This window comes from Melanaphis sacchari, unplaced genomic scaffold (genome assembly GCF_002803265.2).
Source record: "Melanaphis sacchari strain LSU unplaced genomic scaffold, SCAv2.0 Contig45_pilon_pilon, whole genome shotgun sequence".
Classification (NCBI taxonomy): Eukaryota; Metazoa; Arthropoda; class Insecta; order Hemiptera; family Aphididae; genus Melanaphis; species Melanaphis sacchari.
This window is the reverse complement of record NW_020271303.1, coordinates 1,313,275-1,339,734: the sequence shown is the minus strand read 5'-3', so window position 1 is coordinate 1,339,734 and position 26,460 is coordinate 1,313,275. Positions and strand designations below refer to the sequence as shown.

The 26,460-nt window shown below is 24.1% G+C and overlaps 4 protein-coding genes across 5 annotated transcripts; 3 read left to right on the top strand and 1 right to left on the bottom strand.

Moving 5' to 3' along the window:
• Window positions 1-3,762: 3,762 nt before the first annotated feature.
• LOC112598220 (ethanolaminephosphotransferase 1-like) lies at window positions 3,763-7,615 on the top strand. The gene is made up of 8 exons (XM_025344618.1): window positions 3,763-4,261; window positions 5,451-5,519; window positions 5,582-5,771; window positions 5,845-6,110; window positions 6,308-6,465; window positions 6,557-6,737; window positions 7,124-7,300; window positions 7,402-7,615. The coding sequence occupies exons 1-8, from the start codon at window positions 4,202-4,204 to the stop codon at window positions 7,462-7,464; spliced, it is 1,164 nt and encodes a 387-aa protein (XP_025200403.1). The 5' UTR covers window positions 3,763-4,201; the 3' UTR covers window positions 7,465-7,615.
• Window positions 7,616-10,107: 2,492 nt separating this feature from the next.
• On the top strand, window positions 10,108-14,004 carry LOC112598219 (probable aminopeptidase NPEPL1). The gene is made up of 9 exons (XM_025344617.1): window positions 10,108-10,555; window positions 10,624-10,806; window positions 10,899-11,183; window positions 11,244-11,468; window positions 11,531-11,709; window positions 11,788-11,911; window positions 11,970-12,146; window positions 12,199-12,309; window positions 13,819-14,004. Exons 1-9 carry the CDS (start codon window positions 10,406-10,408, stop codon window positions 13,924-13,926), a joined length of 1,542 nt encoding a protein of 513 aa, XP_025200402.1. The 5' UTR covers window positions 10,108-10,405; the 3' UTR covers window positions 13,927-14,004.
• Window positions 14,005-14,357: 353 nt separating this feature from the next.
• On the bottom strand, window positions 14,358-15,410 carry LOC112598222 (programmed cell death protein 6). The gene is made up of 4 exons (XM_025344622.1): window positions 15,170-15,410; window positions 15,033-15,097; window positions 14,600-14,975; window positions 14,358-14,480 (listed from the first exon to the last, which is right to left on the bottom strand). Exons 2-4 carry the CDS (start codon window positions 15,089-15,091, stop codon window positions 14,379-14,381), a joined length of 537 nt encoding a protein of 178 aa, XP_025200407.1. The 5' UTR covers window positions 15,092-15,097; window positions 15,170-15,410; the 3' UTR covers window positions 14,358-14,378.
• A 130-nt stretch (window positions 15,411-15,540) lies between these two features.
• On the top strand, window positions 15,541-22,239 carry LOC112598221 (solute carrier family 25 member 51). 2 transcript variants are annotated; one of them, XM_025344621.1, is made up of 4 exons: window positions 15,541-15,720; window positions 15,864-16,557; window positions 16,675-16,840; window positions 21,461-22,239. In XM_025344621.1, exons 3-4 carry the CDS (start codon window positions 16,724-16,726, stop codon window positions 22,193-22,195), a joined length of 852 nt encoding a protein of 283 aa, XP_025200406.1. In that variant the 5' UTR covers window positions 15,541-15,720; window positions 15,864-16,557; window positions 16,675-16,723; the 3' UTR covers window positions 22,196-22,239. The 2 variants fall into 2 exon arrangements, with proteins under 2 accessions (XP_025200406.1, XP_025200404.1); XM_025344619.1 differs by having other exon boundaries at window positions 15,541-16,557.
• The last annotated feature ends 4,221 nt before the right edge of the window (window positions 22,240-26,460 follow it).

The following is a 26,460-nucleotide window of genomic DNA, read 5'->3' as shown; positions in this document are numbered from 1 at the left end:
TTTAAAATTTTAGTGAACAATATGTTAATCTATCGATAATTATAATTTTAAAATAAATATTAGATTTATTATTAAATAACATATTTTATAAACCCTTTTTAAGGCCTATTATCCAAAGAAAAAATATTCTAATTATAACTGAGAAACCACTTGCTAAAATTTTGAATAAATACATTAACATTTTTAAAAAATATTTACTATATAGTTCACAGTGAAAAGGGGGAGTTTTGCTAAAAAAAAAATTTATATCATCTCAGGAAACTCCCTTAAATAGTTCAAATGTTACCTGCTGACGAAAATGCAATGCACATAATGAAAATCGACGTTGACCTCATCTTGAATGTAATTAAATGACTAAACGAGTATCAAATATCAACGAATATCGTATTTCATGCACTCTTATGTATGGGTCCATGGTTTTACGCAATGTTTTTATGTTTGTTCTCGTACATACTCACCCGCTTACGCAGCATATTTTATAGGTACATAAATACAAGTTTTCTGCTTAGATGTTACTACTCGTAGATAATTATTTAAATACAAAATTAAATTACTAATTGATTAATTTAGCTCTTAAAATAATTATATAAATTGGCTCTAATAATTATTGGCTATCTTGAGATTTTAATTAACTCTAAACGGTTTAAATATAAATAATTTCTTAGATTCTTAGCTGAATGAGTATTGTGTATTGAATAACGTGTATTGTTTTTCAATAATATTGTGTGTTTTAAATTTTGAGTGGAGCAATGAATAAATTAATTTTACAATAATATGTGTGTGTGTGTTTTATAGGTGCTCAACAAAATTCGTCTAAGTGACAAAAATTTGAAAATTATAGTGTAGTTCAAAATGTATAGAATGTTAAATATTTTTAGATAAAGCTTGAAAATGTAATACGAGGTTTAAGTACAAGGTTTTTCGTAAATAGTTCATACTGAAATCAAAATAAATTCTAAAATAATATATATAAGTACAACTTTTTTAAAGATATTTTAAGATAAAATTTAGACGTGATTGAGTATTTAAACAAAGGTTAACAATTTTCGTTACTTTGTTGTTTTCAAAAATATTTTTAATGAAGATTTAAAATTTAAACGTTAAATATTATATTTTATATACATAAAATTACATTTTAAAAACATTTAGATTAATTTTATGATGTTACCTATTTATATCATGAACTTATTGATACCGATCTACTGTAATGACTTACATGTATATTTACTTATTTAAAAAAGATTTTATTCATAATCTCTACGATGTAACTGTGTATAATAAGTAAGTTTGATGATGTATAATATTGTAATACAACAAAAAATGTTAACATTTATGAGCAGGCACAATATAAGTAGTGCCACGCTATGAGTTTAGCTATTTGATTAAAAGTAGAAATTTTTAGGATTGTATGAAATTAAATATTAATAATATAATAAATTCAATATTTTTGACAAAATTAATTAAATTAAATTTGGATATTACTATAAGTAAAAATAAATTATTATGATAGAAATATGAACATAGCATATAGTGTATACTTTTTTTATTACTAATATTAAAATATTAGACAGACAGTCTAAGCAAAAATAAAAACATACATTGTTGTAAAATAACTGTATTATTATTTCTAAGTTAAAAATCTAAAACGAAGGAAATATCTAGTTTTTATCCAAAATTAGATTTTGATAAAATCGATTTATTTTAATATAATTTAAATATTAGATATATATGCAATTTTCACCAAATATTAAATTATAGCATTTTATATGGTATAATTTTCAAAATAAATATTTTGGATATTTAAAAATCTCGATTTTTTCAGTTTTTTTTTTACATTATTCTACGGTATTGACTAAAGACATCAATATATGAACGGCAAGATCCCTATCCTACTAATTACTAATATTGTTAAAAAAAGATAGTCAATATCTTGGTTTGTGGTTTTTTCTAAAAACGAAGTTATTTTTGTTTGGTAGAATTTTTTTCTCTATCTCGTTATTAATGGATAGGTATAGAATCGATGATGTCAAGTTATATGCTATATTTTTTTTAACAATATTGACTATTAGACTTCACTTTCTATTATCGATCCATTTCTTTATAGATCTACGGTTTTAACTCAAAAGTTAATAATAATATGTAAATACATGATATAGGTAAATATAGTTATGCTATTATAATTTATAACCATTAAATATTATTAATTTAATAAATGCAATTTTTTCTATTAAGAATTATATTTATTTTTAAATAATTTTTACCGTAATAATTAATAATTTTAATAAAACTATTTAAAAGAACAAAAACAGTTCAATTGTTAAATTATAACACATCCGATGCTGATTTTACAGTGTTAGAATTTATTTATGAGATAAATATTATAACAATCACAAACTGAATACTAATACGTTATTGTAATTTATATTTAGTATCTACATAATACTCATAATAGTAATTAGTATACAGGAAGCTTAAATAAAAAAAAAAAAAATGCAACACATTTTGATATTCATATATTTTGAATTATTCAATGACTGTAAATAATTATTTCTTATTTAATATGTACCTATATCAGGCTATATGGCTATAAAAGCATTAAGCATATATTTATGTATATTGTACTTAGGTACTAAATAGTAGGTAAACAGCATATGCCAATCTGACATTAAATGTATTTTATATCCTAAATAATATATGCCAACTATAATAAATTACGCCTACATAATAAAATGTGAAATTTTTCTAGATTTGTAAAAATGCAACCGCTAAAAGATTTTATTGAAAATGTAATAATACAAATACTAAACTGTAGCAGTGGTTTTGGTTCATATAGTATATACTATATTATATGGTAAAAAGTAAAAACCTACCTAATTATTAAAAAATATTATTGATTTTTATAAGAAAAAAAAAATTAAAATAATAATAAATATTTGACGAAATACTTCCTCTAAGCGGTCTCTTCACTCTGTGTTTACCGTAATGTATACAATATTATATCAATTAAGCTTGTTATTAAATTATTATAATAGGTTACTTAATAAAATAAATTATATAAAAAAAAATTAATAAATATAATAAACTAGGTATATTAATATACGTATACATCGTGTAGGTCTAATGTATAATATATTATATATCAAAACATTCAAGGTACATATATAAATACGATTAAAATGTGTACCTATAAATTATAATAGTTAAAAACAATTACCTATCGACATTTTTTTAATAACAAATATCGAAATGAAAAGCTTGTAAAATAAATATATTTTATAGATTTTGGGCAGAACAATAAATGTGCTGATTTTATATTGATATGTTATTTTTTTTTTTGTATGACTGGCGTAAGTAGGTAGGTACTTTAGTACTTTACTTGTTATTAACTTAAATTCGTATTATCAATTATTATTATACATCCATACAAACATAGGATAAATACATTTATAGGTTTATATTTAATTTACTTAGTTGTTGTATTATGCATAATCGACATGACAATTGATAAAAGACTTAAGACATCGTAGAGAGGTCTTTTTGCTTTATGAACTATAGTTTTTCATAAATTGTGGCTCTATAGCGGCGCCAGCAGTTGCAGTGTGGTATTGTATTCAATGATAAGCACCACTTTTAATCGATCTACGTTTTTGAGTGATAAGCTAAACTGTTACCTATTAGTTATCTCTTATCACAGAGTAGGTCTCTGTGTTGGCATGATATTTTACCGGCGGTGTTAACTTTACTGTTAATGGGACTAAAAGAGATAAGAGTACAAAACAGTAAACAACAATCCAAAGTTCAAGGATCAACTTTTTAACAATTTAATATTAAATAATAAATATGCGTCTTTGTTTCTTTTTTATTGAGATCTGTATCCGCGAATCTTTATAGTTTTATTTTCTATGTACAAACAAATAAAAATGTATTTAAAATTTTTTTACAAATGAATCCTACCTAAGTGTAATCCATAAGCCACACGTATCAGCTATCTCGTCTAATATTATTCATTACAATAATACTGTTATTAATTTTATTAATTTGCTAACAAACTGGTAAAAATCCTTCTAGATTATTTGTTAATCGGATATGAAATAGTTTTCATGCTAAATTGTTATGAGTGATTCCTAATTAATTTGTTTTATATAATTAAACTATTGATAGCTAAGTTACAGAATTTTTAACATTATTATAAGTTTACACAATGGTGTTTGATAATTTATATCTTAATAAGGACCATCTCGATGGGTTTGACAATTACAAAGTAAGTGCTTCTTGACATATTTTTAATTGAAATACTTGCATAATATGTACTAATGTCATGCTCATTTAGTTATTAGTAGTATTAGTCTTATCATATTCAATATTCTCATATGGTATAATATATCTTAGTTTGACAATTATAATTCATAATCATGAGGAATATTTGTTTGTGAAACATAAAGCAATAGTGATAAAAATAATTTGTTAATTAAGATATGATTATTTTAAACACTTAAAATTCTTGTTTTAGTAAAGAAGATTTTTTTACAAATTTGTTGTATACCATTGAAACAGAATAAAATTATTTTTAATGAAAATTACTTAATACTTAATTCTATTATTCCTTACAATGGGGTTTTTTTTAAATTAAAGAACATTTTGTTATCTATTTTGTAGCAAAAGTTATTTTTTAATATGTTCAACACAACTGTGCTATAAATTAATTCTTTATTAAATCCTAAGCTCCTTTTATATATTGTATGCCTTATATTTTATACTAAGACTAACCTTGGCCTAAATATTATTCTTTAATTTTATGAAGTCAAAAAGAATTTTTAATTTTTTAAACCTTCCTAAATTTATTTTTAATATGTTCTTAAATTATTTTATTAATTATTTCTATCCTTTTATGGATACTTATTAGATATAATACTTTTAAATGATTAAATGGATATACAATTTAAATACTAACAATATTAAAAAATAATATTCTAAACTTGAAATATATATTAGGTAGTTGTTATAGATTAATAAGTATAATAAGAAGTTTCTAGGTAAAACTATTAATATACTCATAAAAAATTGTTCTGAATGTGTTAAGAAGTAAAAAAAGAAAGAAAATTAATCATTTTTAGATAGTAAATTTTAATAAAAAATATCTCATTTTAACACTGTCCTTATTTACAAAATATATTTAACATAACATTCGTATTTTACTAATTACAACTAGTTTAAATTATTAATATGTATTTACCTATTAATACTATGATTTTAAATATCAACTTATTAAAAACATTTATTAATTGCTTATGAAATTTTATTTTCCTTAACAAATTGTCTAAAATATTTTTCAATGAAAAACTAAGTATTTTAGTTTTGTTTAAACAGATAATACAACAACTATACAATTTATATATTTTTGATAAATTTATTTATATTTATTTAAATTGATTAATGAAATTGTTTTTCAGTATAATGCAATTGATACAAATCCATTGGGTACATATATTATGCATCCATTTTGGAACTCATTAATTAAAGTAGGTATTATTATTGATAAAATATTTTATTTTTATTTTCATTATTATTTTTTTAATTATAGGTTATTCCAAGATGGATTGCACCTAATTTGCTAACTTTTGTTGGTTTTCTTTTTACTGTTGGAGCTTCACTTCTCCTTGCTTATTATGACTATGGTTTTTATGTATCTGGAATAAATTACAAAGGTGATCCAATACCAAAATGGGTTTTTGGTGTTGTGTCTTTATTTATTTTCATATCATATTCTCTTGGTATTTATATTTGACTTTTTTTTTTTAATTATTATAATCAAAACTATAATAATTGTTTTAAACATTTTTTTAGATGGTCTTGATGGTAAACAAGCTAGACGTACAGGCACAAGTGGTCCTTTAGGTGAACTGTTTGATCACGGTCTGGATTCCTGGACAACTGTTTTTATCCCAACTGCACTTTATTCAATATTTGGGCGTGATGATCCAAATACTATTCAACCAATACGGATGTATTATATCTGCATAATGGTTTTCATTAATTTTTATCTGGCTCATTGGGAAAAGTATAATACTGGAGTATTATATTTGCCATGGAGTTATGACTTTTCAATGGTTGTAAGTTTAAATTAAAATTAAATTTTACCTTTATTATAATTTAAATCCTATTTTTATATTTATATTATCTTATATTAATAACGAGTAACATTTTCATTTCATACAATCAAGTAAATTGAATGACTAAATCTAAAAAATTTATTTTTCGTATAATTGTATTTTATTTTTTTTAATCTTAAATTTATTATCATTTTCAGGGATTAGTATTTTTCTTTGGTCTTACTGCTATTTTTGGTCCTGAAAAATGGAAAATGACTTTAATAAATAATTATTCCTTTGGACATATCACAGAAATAACATTTTATTTTACCACATTCATTACTAATATTCCAGTTTCAATTTATAACATTTATGTGTAAGTAGTTAAAACTTATTTTTATAATTTTTTGTTATTATATTTGTGAATGTTATTTTAATTTCTTTATTTTTATTTATTACTTTAATAGAAGTTACAGGGACAAAACAGGTAAAAATCTAAGTGTTTTAGAAGGCAGTCGACCATTAATTCCTTTGACTGTATTTGTGTCTTTATGCTTGATATGGGTAAAAATGTCACCTACAAACATTCTTGAAAGAGATCCAAGAATATTTTTTATGATGAGTGGAGCAATATTTTCAAATATTTGTGTAAGTGAAACATAAGCTGTTTTAAATTAATAATTTATTATATTATGTTTTAAGTTAATCACATTTTACAGTTTATAAATGAAAAATTTTTGGTAAAGTTTAAGTTATTTTGTTCATACATACTTTAGATATTTCATTTTTATTTTACCTACTTTAAATACCAAATATTGGACAAACATTAAACTGCTTAGTTTTTTTTTCATTTTGATATACAATGTACAGTTTTTGTTTTAAACCTCATAACGTATCCAATATCTTTTGTACATTGTTCAAATGACATTATATATACATGTTCATATATAAATAAAATTGTAATGCCTAACAAGCTTTATACTCAGTTGTTTGTACATTACACTTAATTGATAACTATTTATTTATTATTTCAGTGTCGTTTAATTGTGGCTCAAATGAGCAAGACTCGTTGTGAAGCACATAACAATTTGTTGTCGCTTATGGTTGTAGCTATATTTTTTAGTGTGTTTTTACCTCCCATTGAATTAATTTGTATGTACATTATGGCATTTATAAGTATTGGAACACACATATATTATGGAGGCTGTGTAGTAAGTTAATTTACATTATTTTTATAAATAATTTATCTGTTATTATTATTGCATAAATTATTTGATGCCGGATCATAATATTTTTAACTTACATATTTTAGGTGAAACAAATGGCTGATCATTTTAAAATCATGTGTTTCAAAATACCATACAAAAAACATTAAATATAATATATTATTAAAATAATTTTTATTTTATATTAATTTTATTAACTACTTACATAAATCGGTATTAGCGTTCATGGAATAATTGTTGCTAAAAGTTATAATTCTTATTTTTTTTTAATCTCATTACAGAGTAGTCATACTTATGAAATATTATTTTTTTTTAATTGTTCATACATCACTTGTATACAAGTTATTATCATTAATAACACAATTTAAAAATTGCTTTAGTACATTTTATTTTAATAATTATTGTACTAATTCAATTATTTTTTTATTTTTATTTATTGAAAGAATATTGTATTTATCAAATTAAGGTTTATAAAAAGCTTTAATATTACGGCAACTTTAAAATGCATAAACTAATTTGAATGCTATTAGTTCAAAAGTATTGAACAAATAGTGTTACTGAATAAAACACTAGCTGTTAATTATTTATCGTTATATTATTTTACTGCAAAGTTTAATATTAATAACATTAATTGGTACTTATTTTTTTTTTTTAATGGGTTGTATTCTATAATTAGCTATAGTATTTATGTAATACTAATTTAAAATTATTAAGATATCTTAAAAAATCTCCAAGTTACGATTATATAACCTTAACTGTTAGAACAATTTGTTATTTTATAATTAATTGAATTATTTGACTTTATTATAATAAATCTTAGACAATAAGTTAATTAATATCATAAATGACTTGACAGTCTGAGTTTGTATTTTTTATCGTTATATATATATATATTTTTTTTTTTTTTTGAACTTGTGTGTGATAAAAAAGATCAATTAGCAAATGTATGATTACATATTGTTTTATTACAATATTGAATATATTATACACTTATTCTACTAAATATGATTAATTGCATTTTTTATTTAATTTTAGGTATAACTTTATATTAGCACCTGATATCCTAAATTGTCAATCAAAATTATAATACTAAAAGTTTTACACATACTGAGAAATATTAATTTTCAATAGACAATTTTTCATGTTATTTAAATTTTTAGAATTCATGTGGTTTTCGTATTTTTTTTATCATACCAGTAAGGGTAATCTAACTAGTAAGGGTAAGATAACTAGTTTTATTTGAACATTTTTTACAATAATGAATAATAGAGAATGACGGTTCATCTAGTTTCAAATTTATTTATAGTTACATTAATTTGTGTATGTGTGTAATGTGCACATTCCTATATTATTTATATACATGTACAAATAATATAGTTGACCACTATAGATTATACAAATAATAATTGGAAATATTTTTTTCTACATTTTATTTGTTTTTCTGAATTTTAAAAATTTTCTTAAGACACTTCTCCTTCTGGAACAAAAAATAGATAATGATAGATTAGTTTTCCTATCATCAAAGATTGAATTTAAACATTTAAATTTTAAAATTTTTTATTATTCCTCTCTGAATTTAATACAATGTTTTAAACATTTTTGATAACTATAAAATAAATGTTTCATCAGTGGGTGGCTTTACTGCCATCTTCTCACATTAAACCTAATTCTTTTATCAGTTATCATTTGCTAAATTCCCTGGTTTCATCTGTGTGCAGTATACTATTTAAATGCAATTATTCATATAATATATACAATATTTTTTATAATTTAATAACTTAGTGAAAACAAAATCATAAAATTATTCAAATGCCAAAAATCCTTAAAATTTAAATATAATAATGCCATTCTCCTCTGCCCATTAGACAAAAAATTAATAAATGGATAATGTGGGGCATTCAAGGGATTATTTGGAACAATTGAGTGAAAAAAAAAATTGTAAGAAAGTTTAATACTGTTATCAGAAACATGGTATATTAAAAAACCTGTTATTTATATAAATTATAAGGATTTAAACTTAGTATAGGTTATTTAAATAATAAAAATATTTAAATTATACTTAGGATTCAATCCATCTTAAAATAGAATAAATATAACATTTGTTGTTGTCGTTTTCTATTGGTTGGATTCATATGAAATTTGTTATACAATTAGATGCAATTCAAAATTAACCCAAGCGGAATTAAAAGCTACTCATGATTTGCGTCCCAAAAAAAGATATTTTTCAGGTACCTAATTAATTCGTTTAATAACTTAAATACACAACGCGACTATTGGTTACCGAAGAACATGAATTAAGAATATTATGGGGTATGAACTAAATTTAATATATATAATAAATCTATATAAGATATTATATTTTTATTTTGATATAGTTGTACATTTACTAAGAAGACAGTAATTATTAATCAACGTCAATATTATAGATTCTAGATAGTAATAAATTTTCAAGTATTAGAATGTAAAAAAAAAAAATAATAATACATAATCCTCTTTACTTATACTCAAATAAGAGTTATTAGTATTTTAATAGTTTTTCATTATCTAAATTGGTACAAATGTATTTACTATTAATGAGTTCTGTGGTAAATAGTTACATACTCAAAAGTAATAGTGACCATTTGCATTTTAATTTTTATTATTTAGCTTTGTGATTTACAGCAGCCAGCAGGTCAGTAAAATTTATTTTTATTTGTGATAGCGGTAAATGATATTTCTCGTTTCTAACATCTGACCCATAATCAATACTTCATTGATGTCGGGCTTAAAATTTACAAAAAATTCTTTATAGATTCTACTTTTTATTTATTTTGTTCTTTAAAGATTTTGGTTTAGATGTTCTTTAATTTCATATCTATTTTCTGTCATTAAGCTTTCACTTTTTTAAATCTTAAAATAAGAATCAAGATCATAGAAAAGCGATAACTGATTAGATGATCACAGTGTAATCGAGATAACAAATGCAGAATTTCCAGAAATCGTTTTTGTCTGCTATAAGCGAAGAGCGGTGTTAGATATTTTCTATTCTACTAGCTGTAGACGTGAAGCTGGTTTAGTTTACATCATTTTAGTGTGTGGGAAGTCAACATAATGGCTAGCACCACTGTAAAGTTTTCAGCATCTTTGAGTAAAACCGATCCGATTAGTGTACCAGTACTGATCGTAGGTCAAGAAAAACATTTGTCTAATTTATCTTATTCTGCAGTCAAATGTAAGTTAGAACCACGAGTTAATGAACAGGTAAGAATAAAGTTTTATAAATATTTAAAAATATGTTTCATACTACAGTAAGATTTTCTATTTTTTAGACTTTTAAATCTGCTTTGTCTGTATTAAATCCTTGTCCAACAGACACTTGTCCACTTTTTCTCAACACCGCCACTTTAGCGGCAATTTCCAACAGTCATAGTCGTCACAATTCATCAGCACAACCCCATATGCTTACAAAACTGATTAATTTGAATTCAGCTGGGTACAATGAATGCATTGTGGTTAGTGAGCAATACCGCAATAGTTATTTGTTTTATTAAATTTTATTTATTTTCAAGTAATTTAAAAATAAATTGTTATACTATTTTTAAAGATTGTTTGCGAACGAAAAGACATGTTTGCCTCAGGTTGTGCTGCAGCTCGAGCATTTTACGATTATTGCCGTAAAACTAAAATATATGTTGGCAAACTAAAAGAACAAAAGAAAGCTACTGTAACGGTTACAGTAGAGTTTTTAATACTGCCTGACAGCAATGGTGAGACCAAGGTGGAAAAAGAAGAAATAGCAACTTTGGAAAGAATAGCTAATGCTATTAAAATGACTGCACGAATTGTTGATACTCCGTGTAATGATATGAATGTCAATCATTTTTTAGATGCAAGTCAAACAAAATGGCTGAATACGTTGGGTAATTTTAATTTCGCATACAACTTTTAGGAGATAAAACATGTAGGAGCTGACTTGAATATTAATCCTACAATAATTAGCGGTGAAGAGTTGAAGAATAAAGGTCTAGGAGGAATATATGGTGTGGGTAAAGCATCTTCTATAGGTCCAGCTCTAGCTGTATTATCTTACACCCCACCTGGAGCCACAGAAACGATTGCTTGGGTTGGCAAAGGCATTGTCTATGATACTGGTGGTCTTAGTATCAAAGGAAAAGTAAATATATTTTTAATGTGTGTAAAAAAAGAAAATGTAATTTGTTCATTTAACATTTTTAGTCTGCTATGCCAGGCATGAAACGAGATTGTGCTGGAGCAGCTGCTATTTTAGGAGCATTCCATGCTATAGTAAAGTCAAGTTTTAAACAAAATCTACATGCTGTTTTTTGTTTAGCTGAAAATTCAGTTGGACCAGATTCAACACGTCCTGATGATATACATACACTTTACTCGGGAAGGTTAGCTTTGTATTGGTGTCTCTATTTTCCAACAATACTAGAAATTAATTATTTTCAATAATAAAAATTTTATTTTAGAACTGTCGAAATCAATAATACTGATGCTGAAGGACGTTTAGTTTTATCAGATGGAGTAGTGTATGCATCCCGAGATCTTAATGCTAAAGTGATATTAGACATGGCTACACTAACTGGAGCACAGGTATGTTTAAACATAATTTTTAATTAAGTATTGAAGTATTAAATTATTTGTTTTTTAGGCAATTAGCACAGGAAAGTATCATGCTGCAGTAATGTCCAATTCAGAACAATGGGAAAAAAATGTTGTGTCCGCTGGTCTAATATCTGGTGATTTAACATTCCCAATTGTCTACTGTCCAGAACTTCATTTTTGTGAATTTTCGTCATCTGTAGCTGATATGAAAAACTCTGTCGCTGTAAGATAACATTTATTTTTTATGACTAAATACTAAATTGTTATTTATTTAGGATCGATCAAATGCTACTTCATCATGTGCTGGACTGTTTATAGCTGCTCATCTTGGTTTTGATACAGCTAATCAATGGATTCATGTGGACATTGCAGGGCCTTCTCATTACGTAAATATAATTATAGCTTAAGCTTTTTATTAAAATTACGGTTAATTAACTAATTTGCCTATAGAATTCAAACAGCTAATCTTGATTTACATATATTAGACAACAAAAAATGTGGTCAGTTTTACTTCATAAGTTTGAATGGGTCCATTTTGTATTTTAAAATTAATGTAGTTTTTGATTTTCTATACAATTAATATACTTTTTCAATTCATAAGACCAAAAAGTATCATGTTTTTGAATATATTTTTTGTTATTTTACCTTTATAATTATAAATAATTCATACATATGATTAGCCATGTTTACATATTTTTTTTTGTATAAAAATGTATATGTATATCTTTTTATTCTTGAATTCTTCATCTTATTGACTCATTCCGTTAATGGATTAAATACTTTGGTTATAAAATGAGTCCAATTAGTACCCTCTATAAATATTGTATTGTATTATTTCTGAAGAATATAAACCTATTTGCTACCTTTTAAGTTATGTTCTTTCTAAATGATGGACTTAATAGAAATTACTTATTTAACCATATAAGTATACTATAAAATTTAAGTAATTAAGTGTTTGTCATTGATTTTTTTCTCTTAGAGATGCTCATTTTAAAGTTTTTGATACATTTATAATGATTTAAATTCAACTTGTTCTCAGGCAGGGCCGGACTGGGTTAAAAATTTCTACCGGGAAAATAAAAAAAATTAGCTTTTTTAAGAAAACCTATAAAAACTACCTTAAAAAAAAACATATTTATATGAGTATTCTATTTATTAAGAATATCTTAAACTAAATTTTTATTTGTTACGCATTTCAAAAGTATACTACATTATTCTGAATACTGAAGGTACTATATTTATTTTTAAGGAATTCCTTAAATATTTCATAACACATATCTGACAGTCACGAACCAATCAACAAGAATACAATCACATTAGAAAATGTGTCTATGTTTATCAACAGAATGAGCCTTAACTAATAAACCTAAAAAAGAAAGTCCCTACAAGTTGCCCAATTTAAACAAGTGGAGCCCATCAAAAACTCCCAATATCCTGCCTTCCCAGTTTGATGACCCTATTCTCAGGTCAAATCCATAATTTGTTTTAGTTTTAAAAAAACTATCTTAGTTAATAGTAAAGGTTTATACTAAATATAAATTTGTTTGCTCGTCTAATGCTAATTAAAAATGCTTTCTTCTTTCAAAATTATTTATGTATTCTACCTTGAAATTGTATAATTTAAAAATCAAAAAATTAAATTACGTTATTGTATTGTTATTACTTGGACGTTAAACTTAGTAAAATAATAAATTCTTTGAAGTATATAGATTATTCCCTTACATCATAGACAAATTTAATATGTTTCAGAATTGTAAATACTCAATAATATTAAATTTGCTATTTTCTATTAATTGATTTTAACGTGTTAGATTTATGGAAGTCTGAAATATGTAGATAACCAATTGATTTTTTTAATTGTCTTTTGTATAATATTTTTTTTTTTTTTTTTATAGGGTGAAAGAGCTACTGGTTATGGAGTAGCACTTTTGACTGCACTTTTTGCTAAGTATACAAATGATCTTCTATTGCAAAATGTTTCCAAATACATTGAATATTCTTAAGTCATTACATACGTCTATTTCAAAAAAATTCATGTTTAATTAAATATTTTTTGTGAATCAAACTTAAAAAATTGATATTTTTATCATCTTTCTCTGTATTTTATATACGTGCCATACATTTTTAACAAATGTTTTCTTTTAATAAAAATTAAAATCTGTTTGAAATTTATTTTTGTTTATTTCAATAAAATTGGAACTGTATAAAATATTAAAATGGTAGTATATATATTATGAAAATTATTAATTCATGTATATAACAATAATAAAATTATTGATAGCTTAAAAATATCACATTAAGACAGTATTAAAAATAACCACTATGTCATAAGAAGAAACAGATAAAGTAATTATCTAACTGAAATAAATTGTATATCATATTTCATTATAAATTATTCTTTATGCTGGTCATCTCTCAAGACAAATGAAAAAAATAAATAAACAATAGAGCTCATTTAAATTTTTAAACCAAATACCATGTTTAAAAATTGTTCATAATGAATAGTAATATATCCATCTTGATCAGTATCAAATTGACGGAATGCAGCAGTTAGTGTCTATAAATACAAATATAAGTAAATAAATAAAAATTAATTTAATGATTATGATTAAAATACAATAAAATAAAGTTAATTGAATAATAGATAATGTTTGTTATAAAACTAATAATACATACATGTAATACAACGCAGCATTGAATGAAATCATCAAAAAGTATAGTGCCACGACCAAAGCGATCAAATCTCTTTAGCATAACTGAAACTATTTGTTCACTGAGTCTATAACCAAATGACGACAGGGCGTCTTTAAGTTCGGATACATTTATATTGCCAGAACCATCACGGTCAAATGATCGAAAACATGATTGCCAATCAGTCACATACTTCCACAAGGCACCAAAGTCGTCAAAAGATACAGTACCTCGACTGTGCTTGTCAAACATTCCTATCATAAGACGTACAGTTTCTGGATTGAATGGAGTCCATGTTCCATTGGAGAGTGCCATTTGCAGTTCGTCTGAAGAGATGAATCCACTTCTATCTTTGTCAACCCTAAAACACAATACTGTGTTACACTAAAATATTATTGATTTAATTATTTTTATTTACCTTTGAAACACATCCCATAAGAACTCTCTGGATGGCATTGGTGACGAGAAATTCGCCATTTTAGACTGAAAAAATAATATATCAAATTTCTCAGGTAAAACTTTTAGCTTAAATATTACATTTGATTAATGACTCACCAATAACGCCTTAAATTCTTATTATTGATGGACCAATAATCAATACCGTGGAGTGTTGATTTAATAATAATGACTGATCTAGAATTTTAAACGGTAAGTGTACGAGATTACAAGACTTTATGACTTATGAGCACCTTAGAAATAGATAATTTTTATTATCTATATTCAATCTTGGATAGTTGGATGACTGAAAAATGACGATCTCTTAACCAGTCATTACTCATTTTTATGTGATTTGTGACTGTTCACTGTTGACAATTTGATAATATTATTTATGAGGTTGTTATATATATCTATGATTATGATTCGTACCACCTATAATTCCTTATCAACCGTTGATGTTGGCAACCAAGTTAACTTTTATTATTATTATTATTATTTTGTAAATTATATGTATTTTTCATTATTTATAATTATGTTTTGGCGCGTTTCTCTCCAGCGCTACATTATATCTATAGGCGTACGTGTTTTTTCGTCGACTAGCTCTCTTACGTCGCTCGTCTAAGTTGGACGGTCCAACCGACCACTGGTCTCGTGTACCCCGCGCACAGGTGTACTTAATTATTCTTTTCTTACTTATTTAAATTGTGTCATGATTAACTACCGAATACAAAATCGTTTTTAAGCTAATACCTAATAGTTTTACTTTATTTTTTTTAACAGTAGTATCAATTAATTTTCTCTTTTGTCACAGGCCCAGGTTCTGCGATGCTAACACTAAACTATTGCGAGGTTTACGTACATGTCGGGGGTAGTTGTTCTTTCGTCGTAACAGCCAGATTTTATTTACTACTAGAATCGATGAAATTGGAGCAGAGCAATATTGTAATTCTACCAAATTCCAAATATAAAAAATGCCATTTTAATTTTTTTCCTAATGTATTTTAAAATTTAAATATTATACTTGTAATTAGATATTACCATTGATTATGGAATAGACTATTTAGTATTTTATAATCAATGATAGTACTGTCTCGAGGATCTTAATTAACTTCATCTCGTGTCTAACTTTCGTCACAATGAATGACATCACTAACATCACTGTCTATAATATGGTTTATATACATATATTTAATGGTATATGGTTATATGGTATATATATGTGTAAAGTTAATAACTGAATTTTGTAACCTTAACATAGACCTTATACCCTGAGTATAATAATGGTCTATAAAATATTTTTTTATTGATACCATTATCACAATGTAACAAAATATTATCATGAATTGTTTGAGTTGGGTGCAGTCACGGACAAGTTTTTGATAAATTTACTATATTAATTTATTTATTGGTTGCAAACAATTTTAATATTCTGTTTTTCGAAGACGTTGAATTGGGATTTTGACTTTTGACGAGTTTATTGTTTTTCTGAATATACCAAAAAATAGGTAAATACGATACTAGTTCATTAGTTTCTTAAATTTACATTGCCTTTATTTATATAATTCATACATAACCTTGTAGATTAATTACCAGTTATAATAATACATTATGTATGGTTCCAGGATGATATATGAGCTAAAAATAAGCTGACATTAATAGGAACACAATAATATGGCCTTTTTTATGCATTTGAGTCGAGAAGAATACTCAGAATTTGTTTGCGGTTGTGGAGCTGCTATTATCAATATTGGCATTACCTTCCCAATTAATAAAATCATATTCAGACAGGTATTCATTTTTAAAAAAAACTAATTTTTTCAGCTTTTTAAATATAATTTGAAATAAATCTAAGTAGTGAATTTAAAACTGTCAAGTAGATGGTTATGTAGATTAATAACAACGTTTTACTAACCTATACTATTATGTTTTCTAAACTTAATTACTTTTTCATTTTACTTATTTAATAATGTAAAAACAACGTAAATATACCTATAATAAAATATTATTAATTATTATATTTATAACAATTGCTTTTTTTGAGACTTTGATATAACAAAAATATAATATGATTTACATTTAAATAGCTATTAAAAAGCAGATATACTTTATATTATTGTAGTTAAGGATATTTTTGATATTTTTGAAGAATAAAATCTAAAGATCAAGGTTCTAATGTATAAAGTTTTCTTCTTTAAAAATAATTTTACTATATTATATTTATTAAAAATGTATGCTTTAAGTCCCTCTTAACCATGATAGATTTCAACCTATATTTAATAGAATGTAAAAAAATATTTAATTTAATAGATCTTACAATTATTTATAATTACTTGTCTGCTGTAGTGCCAATGATATAGTTTGATTCACTTGTGTAATGTTTTCTAGGCAGAAATTAATGTTCAAATTTTTTTGTCTAATTTTTAACAAATTGTATGCATGGTATTTTTAGTTACTCAACAATGGGGATTTCTTGTATATTGTTTTATATTATTAGTTTTAATTTAATTCTTTACATTATTATTAAAGTTATTATTTATCATGCATGTTATTGTTGATTATTCAATAAAGTATGAACAGTGAAACTTGTCTATTACCAAATTTTTCTAAAAGCTTTATACACTGCCACAATAGAAACTATAAGTGAAAGACATACTGCACCTTATTTGATATCTCTGAAAAAATGCTACATATTTTAAAGCAAGCTATTTAACTCGACAAGTTTCATTTTATTTAAAGAATTATTTTATTATAGTATAGTTTTGAATATTTTACCAATGTTAGATCTCAATTAGTGTTAATATTAAAATGTACATTATTATAGTAATTGAAATATATAATATTTACAATAGATATTTAAGTATAGGTAATAATTATAAAGTATAGAATAAAATTATGAACCAGATTTTTATATTTTGTTTGTTTATGGTAAATTTATTTTGTTAGTCGTAATTATTAATTTATAAAATTAAATAGATATTATGATAATTGTTAATATGTTTAATATAGATATTATACTGCTTATGAATAAAAATAAGAAGCACTATAACTCAGTACTTTTGGTATATTATTAAATTTGGATTGCAGAACATGAGCTAAACTAATAAGACATCTATTTCTTTGACTTACAATTTTTCAACTTATGCATTTTTTTTAAAATGAGAACACTTTTTGTTTAGAGTATGCTACACCAGATTTTTAATCTCTATCTTACAAGTGTGCAACATAGAAAATTAATACTCAGCAGTTTGAATTTTGAAAATACCTACATATGAACATAGATAGTTAATAATTAAAATTCATTGTAATATTAAAGCAAACAAATCAACCAAAATATGAATTGCTTGATATAGATTTTTATATTACATACTTTTAAGATGAAGATATCAAATGCGTGTGTAGCATCCTTTTTAATATCATATTCGGATTGGTCTAATGTTTTTGAATGTAATTTTGTTGCTTCAACTGTATTCTAAACTCAAAATTGATTGAATGAATGCATTGAGACCATCCCCTTCTCTCCTTCAATTTTATAAGTATGAAAATTCAGTAATTAATAATATAGTTTATTTACCCTTTGTTATTACTATATATTTTTTATGAAATTAAACTATTTAAATTTGAAATTATATTAATTTAAAGATAGTACAAAATTATTAAATACATATCATTGGTAGAATATTCTATTTTTGTAGTGTGTATCAATATTTTGTAGTGTCTTCATTTTATACTAATACATTTTTAGTTTTTCCTCCACATTTTCATATTTTATTCATGTTATATAAAATGATTATTTTTAGAATTGCACTGTGGCAATGATCATCAGCACATTCATCTGCAGAAAGCATAAAAGACAAACTAATACATACTTAAATTTACTATAATTGTTATGTTATATTTAATGTGTTTGTTTTATCCCATTCAATGTTTATGTCCAAAAGAGCATGTTGTTTAATTATTATTTTTAATTTTAATGTTATTAATATTTTATTTTGCTTACTTAATTTGCACTAATTGTTGGAATAAAAACCCATTTTTTGTGCAGTTAATTTGTTATTATAGTATACAGTTTAATAAACTAAATTAAATATTTTCTATGATCTAGTATATTTTATTTTATTTTATTAGGTATACATTAATGTGCAACTTACATGATATGTAAAATTAAAAAAAAAAAAAAAATCCACATGTATAAATATTATTTTAATTTTAATTTATAAACTAGATTTAGTATTCTAGTTATGTGCAGTTTACTACACCCATTACTATATGTTATATGTGGTCTATCATATATTTTTATATTTAATTAAAATATTAATAAATACATAAATAAAAAATTATAATATATTTCAAAATAATAAAAATATATAAATATAATATTAGGGACTGATATTGCTACTGAAAATTTGGATGTAGACAAGTTGAGCAATGAAGAGGAACCTGATTTTATTTATGAAAATATGGACCCATTGGTGTTCGGTATGTGTAAAAATGAAAAATTTGATGTTATCAAAGCAAGATACTTTATAGTAGAATAAAAACACAGACTTTACATAAAATAATTTAAAATTAAATTGAAGTACATTTTAATGAATGGCTTATATATAAGGTGTTAGAGATTAAGGGTTGATTTCATAGGGAAACTAAAAGACCCAGTTTTTTATCAATCCCATAAGTGGTGCACACATAACACATAAAAAATTTATAGAGAGTTTTGAAATTTTAATAACTAAAAATGGATGGTACATCACTATCTTTACTTTAATACTTAGCTGAATAATGGTAATCCATTTGATTGTTATCTAAATGACGTCAAAATATATTGTAATATAGAATAAATATTTTTATGAATTATTTAGGTATAATAAAATAATAGTTATTTTTAATTGTTATACATATTTTAATTTTTAATAAATTTGTTTGAATTTGTAATTAGATTGTGACGTGATTGGATGTCTATAAATTATAAACTATTGAATTATGTTTTACTAGATAAAATTTATATATTTATATATACAGTGTGATTCTACATTTATGTTATAGGCTATAGCTATTTCATCTTAAAAGCATTCATAATAGCTGAGAAAAATGTTTAAAATGAAAGTTTATTTTATTTAGAAATATTTAAAATAATTAGTAATTAGTAATTTTTATATTTTTGTTTTCTTACAGTATTTTGTTGGGCTCAACTTTAAAAATTTAAATGGTAACCTATATTTTCTTTTACAATCTAAATTGAATAATTTTTTTGGAGTACTTTAATACAAAATTGAAATTTGGATGAATAATTTATGAGTTATAAGTATTTAAATTTTAGATAAATGGAGTGTAATGGTAGGGTGATCAGTGTAAAATGTTTGTCTACTTCTTTACTTACCATGGTTAGGTAATACACTGATAAAAGTTCTTCACATTATTGTGAAAAAGTATAAGTGTTCACATTTATATTTATTAAGTTAACCCTCAAAACCTTCATTAAAATATTGTAAAAAAATATAAAAATTATTAATTATTTTACATATTTTTAATAAAAAAAACTTTGTATTGAATATTTTTCTATCTCTATTATGAGTTTATATGATAAAATAGCTGTTACGTAATATTATATTTTAAATTATTTTGTGTATAAATATTATCACTATGGAATAGATAATATTTTTACATTTATGTATTTATTCATATTTCAGTTAAATTTAAAAATATATGGTAGATTTTTTATAACGTATAATGTGTGAGGTAGAAGGCATGTATCAAGAGTTTTATTTTGTATTTACTTTTGTTTGCACTTAAAAATATTAAATTTTGTGCCATCGTGTGATTTATAATACTCTTTAGTATAAGATTAAAATTTTTTTTTAAAGCATTTCTAAAACTGACCAATTATTTTGCTATTGACATTTATCTGGGCCTTTAAAATAAAAAATTCTTAAATTATTTTAAGAAATTAAAGATTTTATTATTCAGATAAATAAAATTTAGATAAAACACCAGATACTGAAAATTTAAAAATCTGTAAAATTATTTTTTCTGATTGATTAGTTAAATATTGTTTGTGCATACTATTTATTTTTATTTTTATTCTCAAATAATCAATGAATTTTAGACAATTTCATAATGGATCATTCCATGTAAAGTTAATATACTAATAAATTATGTTTATTCTGTAAAAGCGGATGAAGAAGAAACTATACAAAATCTAAACTCGTACTATTTTAGACTAGTAACTAATTGTATTTTTAGATAGATATATTTCTTTAATGTTTAATTTTAACGTGTCAATATTGTGTTTTGTTTCCTTGTTGACCAGTTTTTATTGTTTTTTTTTTTAAAATACAATTCTTAATCAGATTGTATATATTTACCTGCATGTAAATTATTTACACTTATATATTTGAATTAAATTTATTTTAGATGCTACATGGAGTAGGCCTAAGGAATGCAGCTTCTCAACTTATGAATGAGGGGTTTTCTACTCTTTATCGAGGGATTTATCCACCATTATTTCAGAAGACAATTTCTACATCATTAATGTTTGGTACTTATGATGCAATCCAAAAACCACTTTTGGAATGTAATTTAAACACCAGATTAGCAAAAATCATTGCAGCATTGGTAGCTGGTACAGCGGAAGCTACATTAACACCATTTGAACGTGTACAAACGTTACTTCAGAATAACCATTATAATAAAAATTTTATAAATATGCGACATGCAATTAAAGTTATTGCTACTGATTATTCAGTGTCTGAATTTTACCGTGGTCTTACACCAATTTTGTTGCGTAACGGGCCTTCTAATATTTCCTTTTTCTTATTACGCGAAGCTGCCAATTCATATATTGTAATACCCTCTACTGCATGGACAGGCTATAAGTTGTTTAAAGAGTTTCTGACCGGGGCATTTATTGGTGCTTTAAACAGTGCTCTATTTTATCCATGTAATGTACTTAAAGTACACATGCAAAGCAACTTGGGTGGTCCATTTAAAAGTATTAAAGAAGCAGCAATTGAAATTTATCAAGAACGTGGAAATAGAATATCATATTTTTATCGAGGAGTGCATATGAATTATACAAGGTCATTTATAAGTTGGGGCGTGGTTAATGTCGCTTATGAAAATTTAAAGCATTTTTTAAAAAATAACTAAATGACATGTAATATTAGATCATTATTTTTGCTTCTTAAAAATATTTGATTTACCTAATTTAATTTATGTTTTTTGTTGTTTAATATTTATTATACTGAATTGCTTAATAAATACTGTTATTATAGTTACAACCTGAGTAATTATTTTTATTATTATAATTATGAATTTTTTTGAATAGATACATCAACTCAAGAAAGCTGTTTTAATTCAAATTTGTGTGTACAGAGATTGGCTTAATAGAGGGTGAAGATTCGTCAGAAATAATTTTCCATTAATGATTATTATTTGTCACTCAAGTAAAAGTTGTGCTATGAAGATTAAAATAATTTTTTTCTATTAGTTCTAATCTTCATGGTTTTAAACTAGTAAACTCTTCAATAATGTACTCAATAATATATTATGTTATATTTTCTATAATTGTTTGATATATATAAATAAACCTACTTAAATTCATTTAAAATCAAGAGTAAAACCTGGTAATTAGATTTAATTAACCAATAGACGGAAGCCATGCATATTGTATGTTAATACATGTGTACTGCAGTTATTTTTGATCTTATTTTTTATGACAAAACTCTAACTTTAATCCAAATAAATCGTTATACATTTAAATAACTAAGAGTATTAAAAACAATGTTTAAAAAAACAAATTTTCAACAAACTAAAACATGCAATCTTGGAGCCATTTGTTCTATTGTTGCCACTTAGGAATTTGTTGAGAATCAGGAATGTACAGGAAAAATATACCACTAAACATTTAGATTGTTTAGATTTTTGAATATGATGTAGTCCAAAACCCAAATTAAAAAAAATATTGGGCTTGATGGTGCTGCAAAATAATATTAATGTATGACCTAAACAATTTCAAATAACGCCATCCTGTATAGTAAGTTATACCTATCCTTAATTATGCCTATATTTATCATAAACGGCAAACAGAATTTAGGGAAAAAATTATAATTAAAAATTATTTTGAAAATGTTTTAGTTTTTAAATATTTCACAATAAGATTATAAGATTGTTTTAAAAATGTTCTTGGAACATTATTTACCTAACCTACCTTAAGTACAATTATATAAATGTACTTTAAATTAAAAAAAAAATAATAATTGTATGGCATCAATAAAGCGGTCAAAAAATTTCAACCAAATGTATTGTATTAAACAGTAAATTTTAAATTAAATTAATAACTAATAACTAAATACTTTTAGTATTTAAAGATAATATGTCTTTAAGCTTGACATAATATTATTAACAAAATATCTTGAAAATTTTTATGCTGATTATTAAAAAATATCAATTATATATAAGCAATAATAATCACTCATTTGGCATACGTATACATAATTTTCTTTAAGGTGAAAATCTTATGTTATTACTAAGGCTTGGATATAAATGCCCTTAAAAATACCGAAAAATGCATTTATAACCTAAATTTTCTAAAAATACATTATTTATTACATAAATTCAAATTATTACCTATACAAAGAAAGTATAATATAAAAAAATTAAGCTCAATACGAAAATAATTTATATTATATAGTACTATGTCAAGTACTTATGTTTCAATAAAGTCAATACGAGTTTCAACTACTTTTCAATACGAGAAATAGTTCAAAAATGTGCTAAAAAATGCATTAAAAACATCAAAAAATGACCAAGCAGTACAAAATTTGCTACAGTCCAAATAATTTTATGGTTAGAGCACAGAGTTATAACTTAAGATCTAGGTAGTACAAGTAGGTAATTATTAATTATTTATTTAAAATTAAATAATACATATCAAATTTTTAGTATTGAATTTTTATTACATTATAAAAAAAAACACATTCAACTTTTAGTTAAACTATCCTTCATACAATTATTTATCAGGAACATATTATGTATACATACGTTTTAAAAGAATACTATTTATACATTTCCAAAAAATTTTTTTAACTTTTAATATTATAATATTATGTTTATAAATCATAATTAATATTTTGAAATAAAATTTAAAAAACTAAAATAAAATAATTTGTTTTGATACTATTTGTTCTATAAAAATAAAATCTATTTAGTGTTATTATTTTATACTATTACACATTAAAGAATATAATATTATATATGTAGTAAAATTATTGGGAGTAAAAATCAAAAATATCTTTAAATTTAGACATTTTCTTTAATAATGTTAGTTGGATTAATGAACTATGTTGTTTTTTATAAAAATAATAAACAATTAATTTTCAATAAAAAAGTTTAGTATTGTTGGGATTACTACCCACTTGGTATACAATACAGTTTTTAAGGATGATATATTTTGGATTCATCAAATCATCAAAATATTTCACTACAGAAGACTTGCAATATTTCAATACTTCGATTGCACCTTTCTTCATAGTTTTTAATACCTTTTTATGTTTTGAAACAGCTTTACAAGCTAGTTTTGCTTCAAATGTTGTGAACATACTTTTAAATTAATATTCACCTGTAATTCAAAATAAGCTTAATTTAATTTTTATTTAATATTAGCATCATAGGTGCAAATAGCGAGGGGGGCTAAGCCTTCTTAAGTTCTGTATAGCCTCTTCTGTTAACTGAGCGTAGTGAGGAAAAATATTTTAAGATGTTTGGGAATTTGGGATGGATTTTGACTTTAGCCCCCCCTAAACTTCAAACACTATTTGGGCCTATGATTAGCATACAAAATATTCTTAATTTTTATGTTTTATCATTTACTTTTCTCAAAAATTCTCCAAAAAAGTTTAAAAAAATATTGTTAAGAAGTACTTAAATTAAATTTGTTGAGGTGCATAATTGAAATTGTTGACACAGTAAAATTTTATACAGGGAGTTATTTTGTCAAATTAAATTCTAATGAAAAATAGAAAGCAGAACTCATGCACTAGCTTAGTAGGGCTTATTATACATTACATACATAATTATAATAATATTCAATAATTTGATATAATTTATTTTATTTAAAATTATTAAAAATTTTCTCAGAAATCTAAAATTTAAGAAAAATAACTGGGAAGTTACAATATGAACAAACAATAATATACAATAAAATATTGTATTAAAGAAAAATATATTTATGGCTAGAAATTCGAAATTAAATATAATGTAAGTTATAACAACAACTTCTCAACTATTATGTTTTATTAAAGGGATTTTTAATTTGGTCTGCAATGTGTATAGGTGAAACAAATAATATTAAAATGATATAATCATATTAAATTCCCAACACTTCTAACCCTAATAATTAGTGTTCGTCAACGATAAAGTTTAAATTATCGATATCGATTTGTATATATTAATAATTGTATGTATATTAATTACTAATTATTATAATATATTAATTTATAAGTATGTAAAATTAAAAATTAAAATCTAAAAGTAGAAAATAAGATTTAGAAATAATAGAAATACGTAATTTTCAGTTAACGAATTTTCTTCTTCAAAAAGTTTTTCCATCAATGTTTGTTTGAAATATATCACTATAGTCCGTAATTTATTATCTACTTGGTAGAAGTAATATAAATTCGTCAACTTTTTCGTATTTTAATAGTGCGATATTTTTAGATATCGATATCGAAATTATTAAGAAAATATGTTATCGATAACGTTGTCAAACACTACTAATAATATACACGATTTTCCACTAAACACGCCGCGGAATAAGAACGTACCTCGTTGCGCAGACGGCAGACCTGTTTTGGTCCGCCGCCCAGGTACGTTCTTATTCCGTGGCGAGTATGATATATTATAATTTAGTTTAGTTACACAAATTTTTTAAGATGCTTCCAGAAAATATTTAAATGCAGTGTTTTAAAACCATGTAAAATTGAGTATTCGAAATTTAAAAACGTTTGAACATCGTATTAATAATTTTGCCTATATAGGTATTACATAATAATATAATATTAAGCCGGTTCTTGGTTATTAATAAAAAAACAGCGTCATGCCATAGTGATCGCGGAACGTTGACCGGACCACATTAATATATATAAATAAAACGAAAAATTTCATGTTGGGTAAATATAAACATTACATCATAAAATTCACTTACTTTTTCCAATAAGTTTGGTATGAAATCGAATTGAAATTCTCTTCACAGATGATGAACACACTAGAAATCCTACGTTGTATACGATAGGATAGACGGAAGTACAGTACCTCAATAGTCATTCATCGACTGAGATCCAAATATTCCAAATCATCAAATACCATTACCATGAATGATGAATAACAATTACAATAGGGAACAACCAGTGTCAAAA

Excerpts from the sequence above, each read along its gene's own strand:
- LOC112598220 (XM_025344618.1), top strand. The coding sequence starts at position 4,202 with ATGGTGTTTGATAATTTATATCTTAATAAGGACCATCTCGATGGGTTT. Across the intron at positions 6,466-6,556 it reads TCAATTTATAACATTTATGT|AAGTTACAGGGACAAAACAG; the intron begins GTAAGTAGTTAA and ends TTACTTTAATAG. Across the intron at positions 6,738-7,123 it reads CAATATTTTCAAATATTTGT|TGTCGTTTAATTGTGGCTCA; the intron begins GTAAGTGAAACA and ends TTATTATTTCAG.
- LOC112598219 (XM_025344617.1), top strand. The coding sequence starts at position 10,406 with ATGGCTAGCACCACTGTAAAGTTTTCAGCATCTTTGAGTAAAACCGAT. Across the intron at positions 10,807-10,898 it reads GGTACAATGAATGCATTGTG|ATTGTTTGCGAACGAAAAGA; the intron begins GTTAGTGAGCAA and ends CTATTTTTAAAG. Across the intron at positions 11,710-11,787 it reads CATACACTTTACTCGGGAAG|AACTGTCGAAATCAATAATA; the intron begins GTTAGCTTTGTA and ends ATTTTATTTTAG.
- LOC112598222 (XM_025344622.1), bottom strand. The coding sequence starts at position 15,091 with ATGGCGAATTTCTCGTCACCAATGCCATCCAGAGAGTTCTTATGGGAT. Across the intron at positions 14,976-15,032 it reads TTATGGGATGTGTTTCAAAG|GGTTGACAAAGATAGAAGTG; the intron begins GTAAATAAAAAT and ends ATTGTGTTTTAG. Across the intron at positions 14,481-14,599 it reads AATGCTGCGTTGTATTACAT|ACACTAACTGCTGCATTCCG; the intron begins GTATGTATTATT and ends TTGTATTTATAG.
- LOC112598221 (XM_025344621.1), top strand. The coding sequence starts at position 16,724 with ATGGCCTTTTTTATGCATTTGAGTCGAGAAGAATACTCAGAATTTGTT. Across the intron at positions 16,841-21,460 it reads ATAAAATCATATTCAGACAG|ATGCTACATGGAGTAGGCCT; the intron begins GTATTCATTTTT and ends AATTTATTTTAG.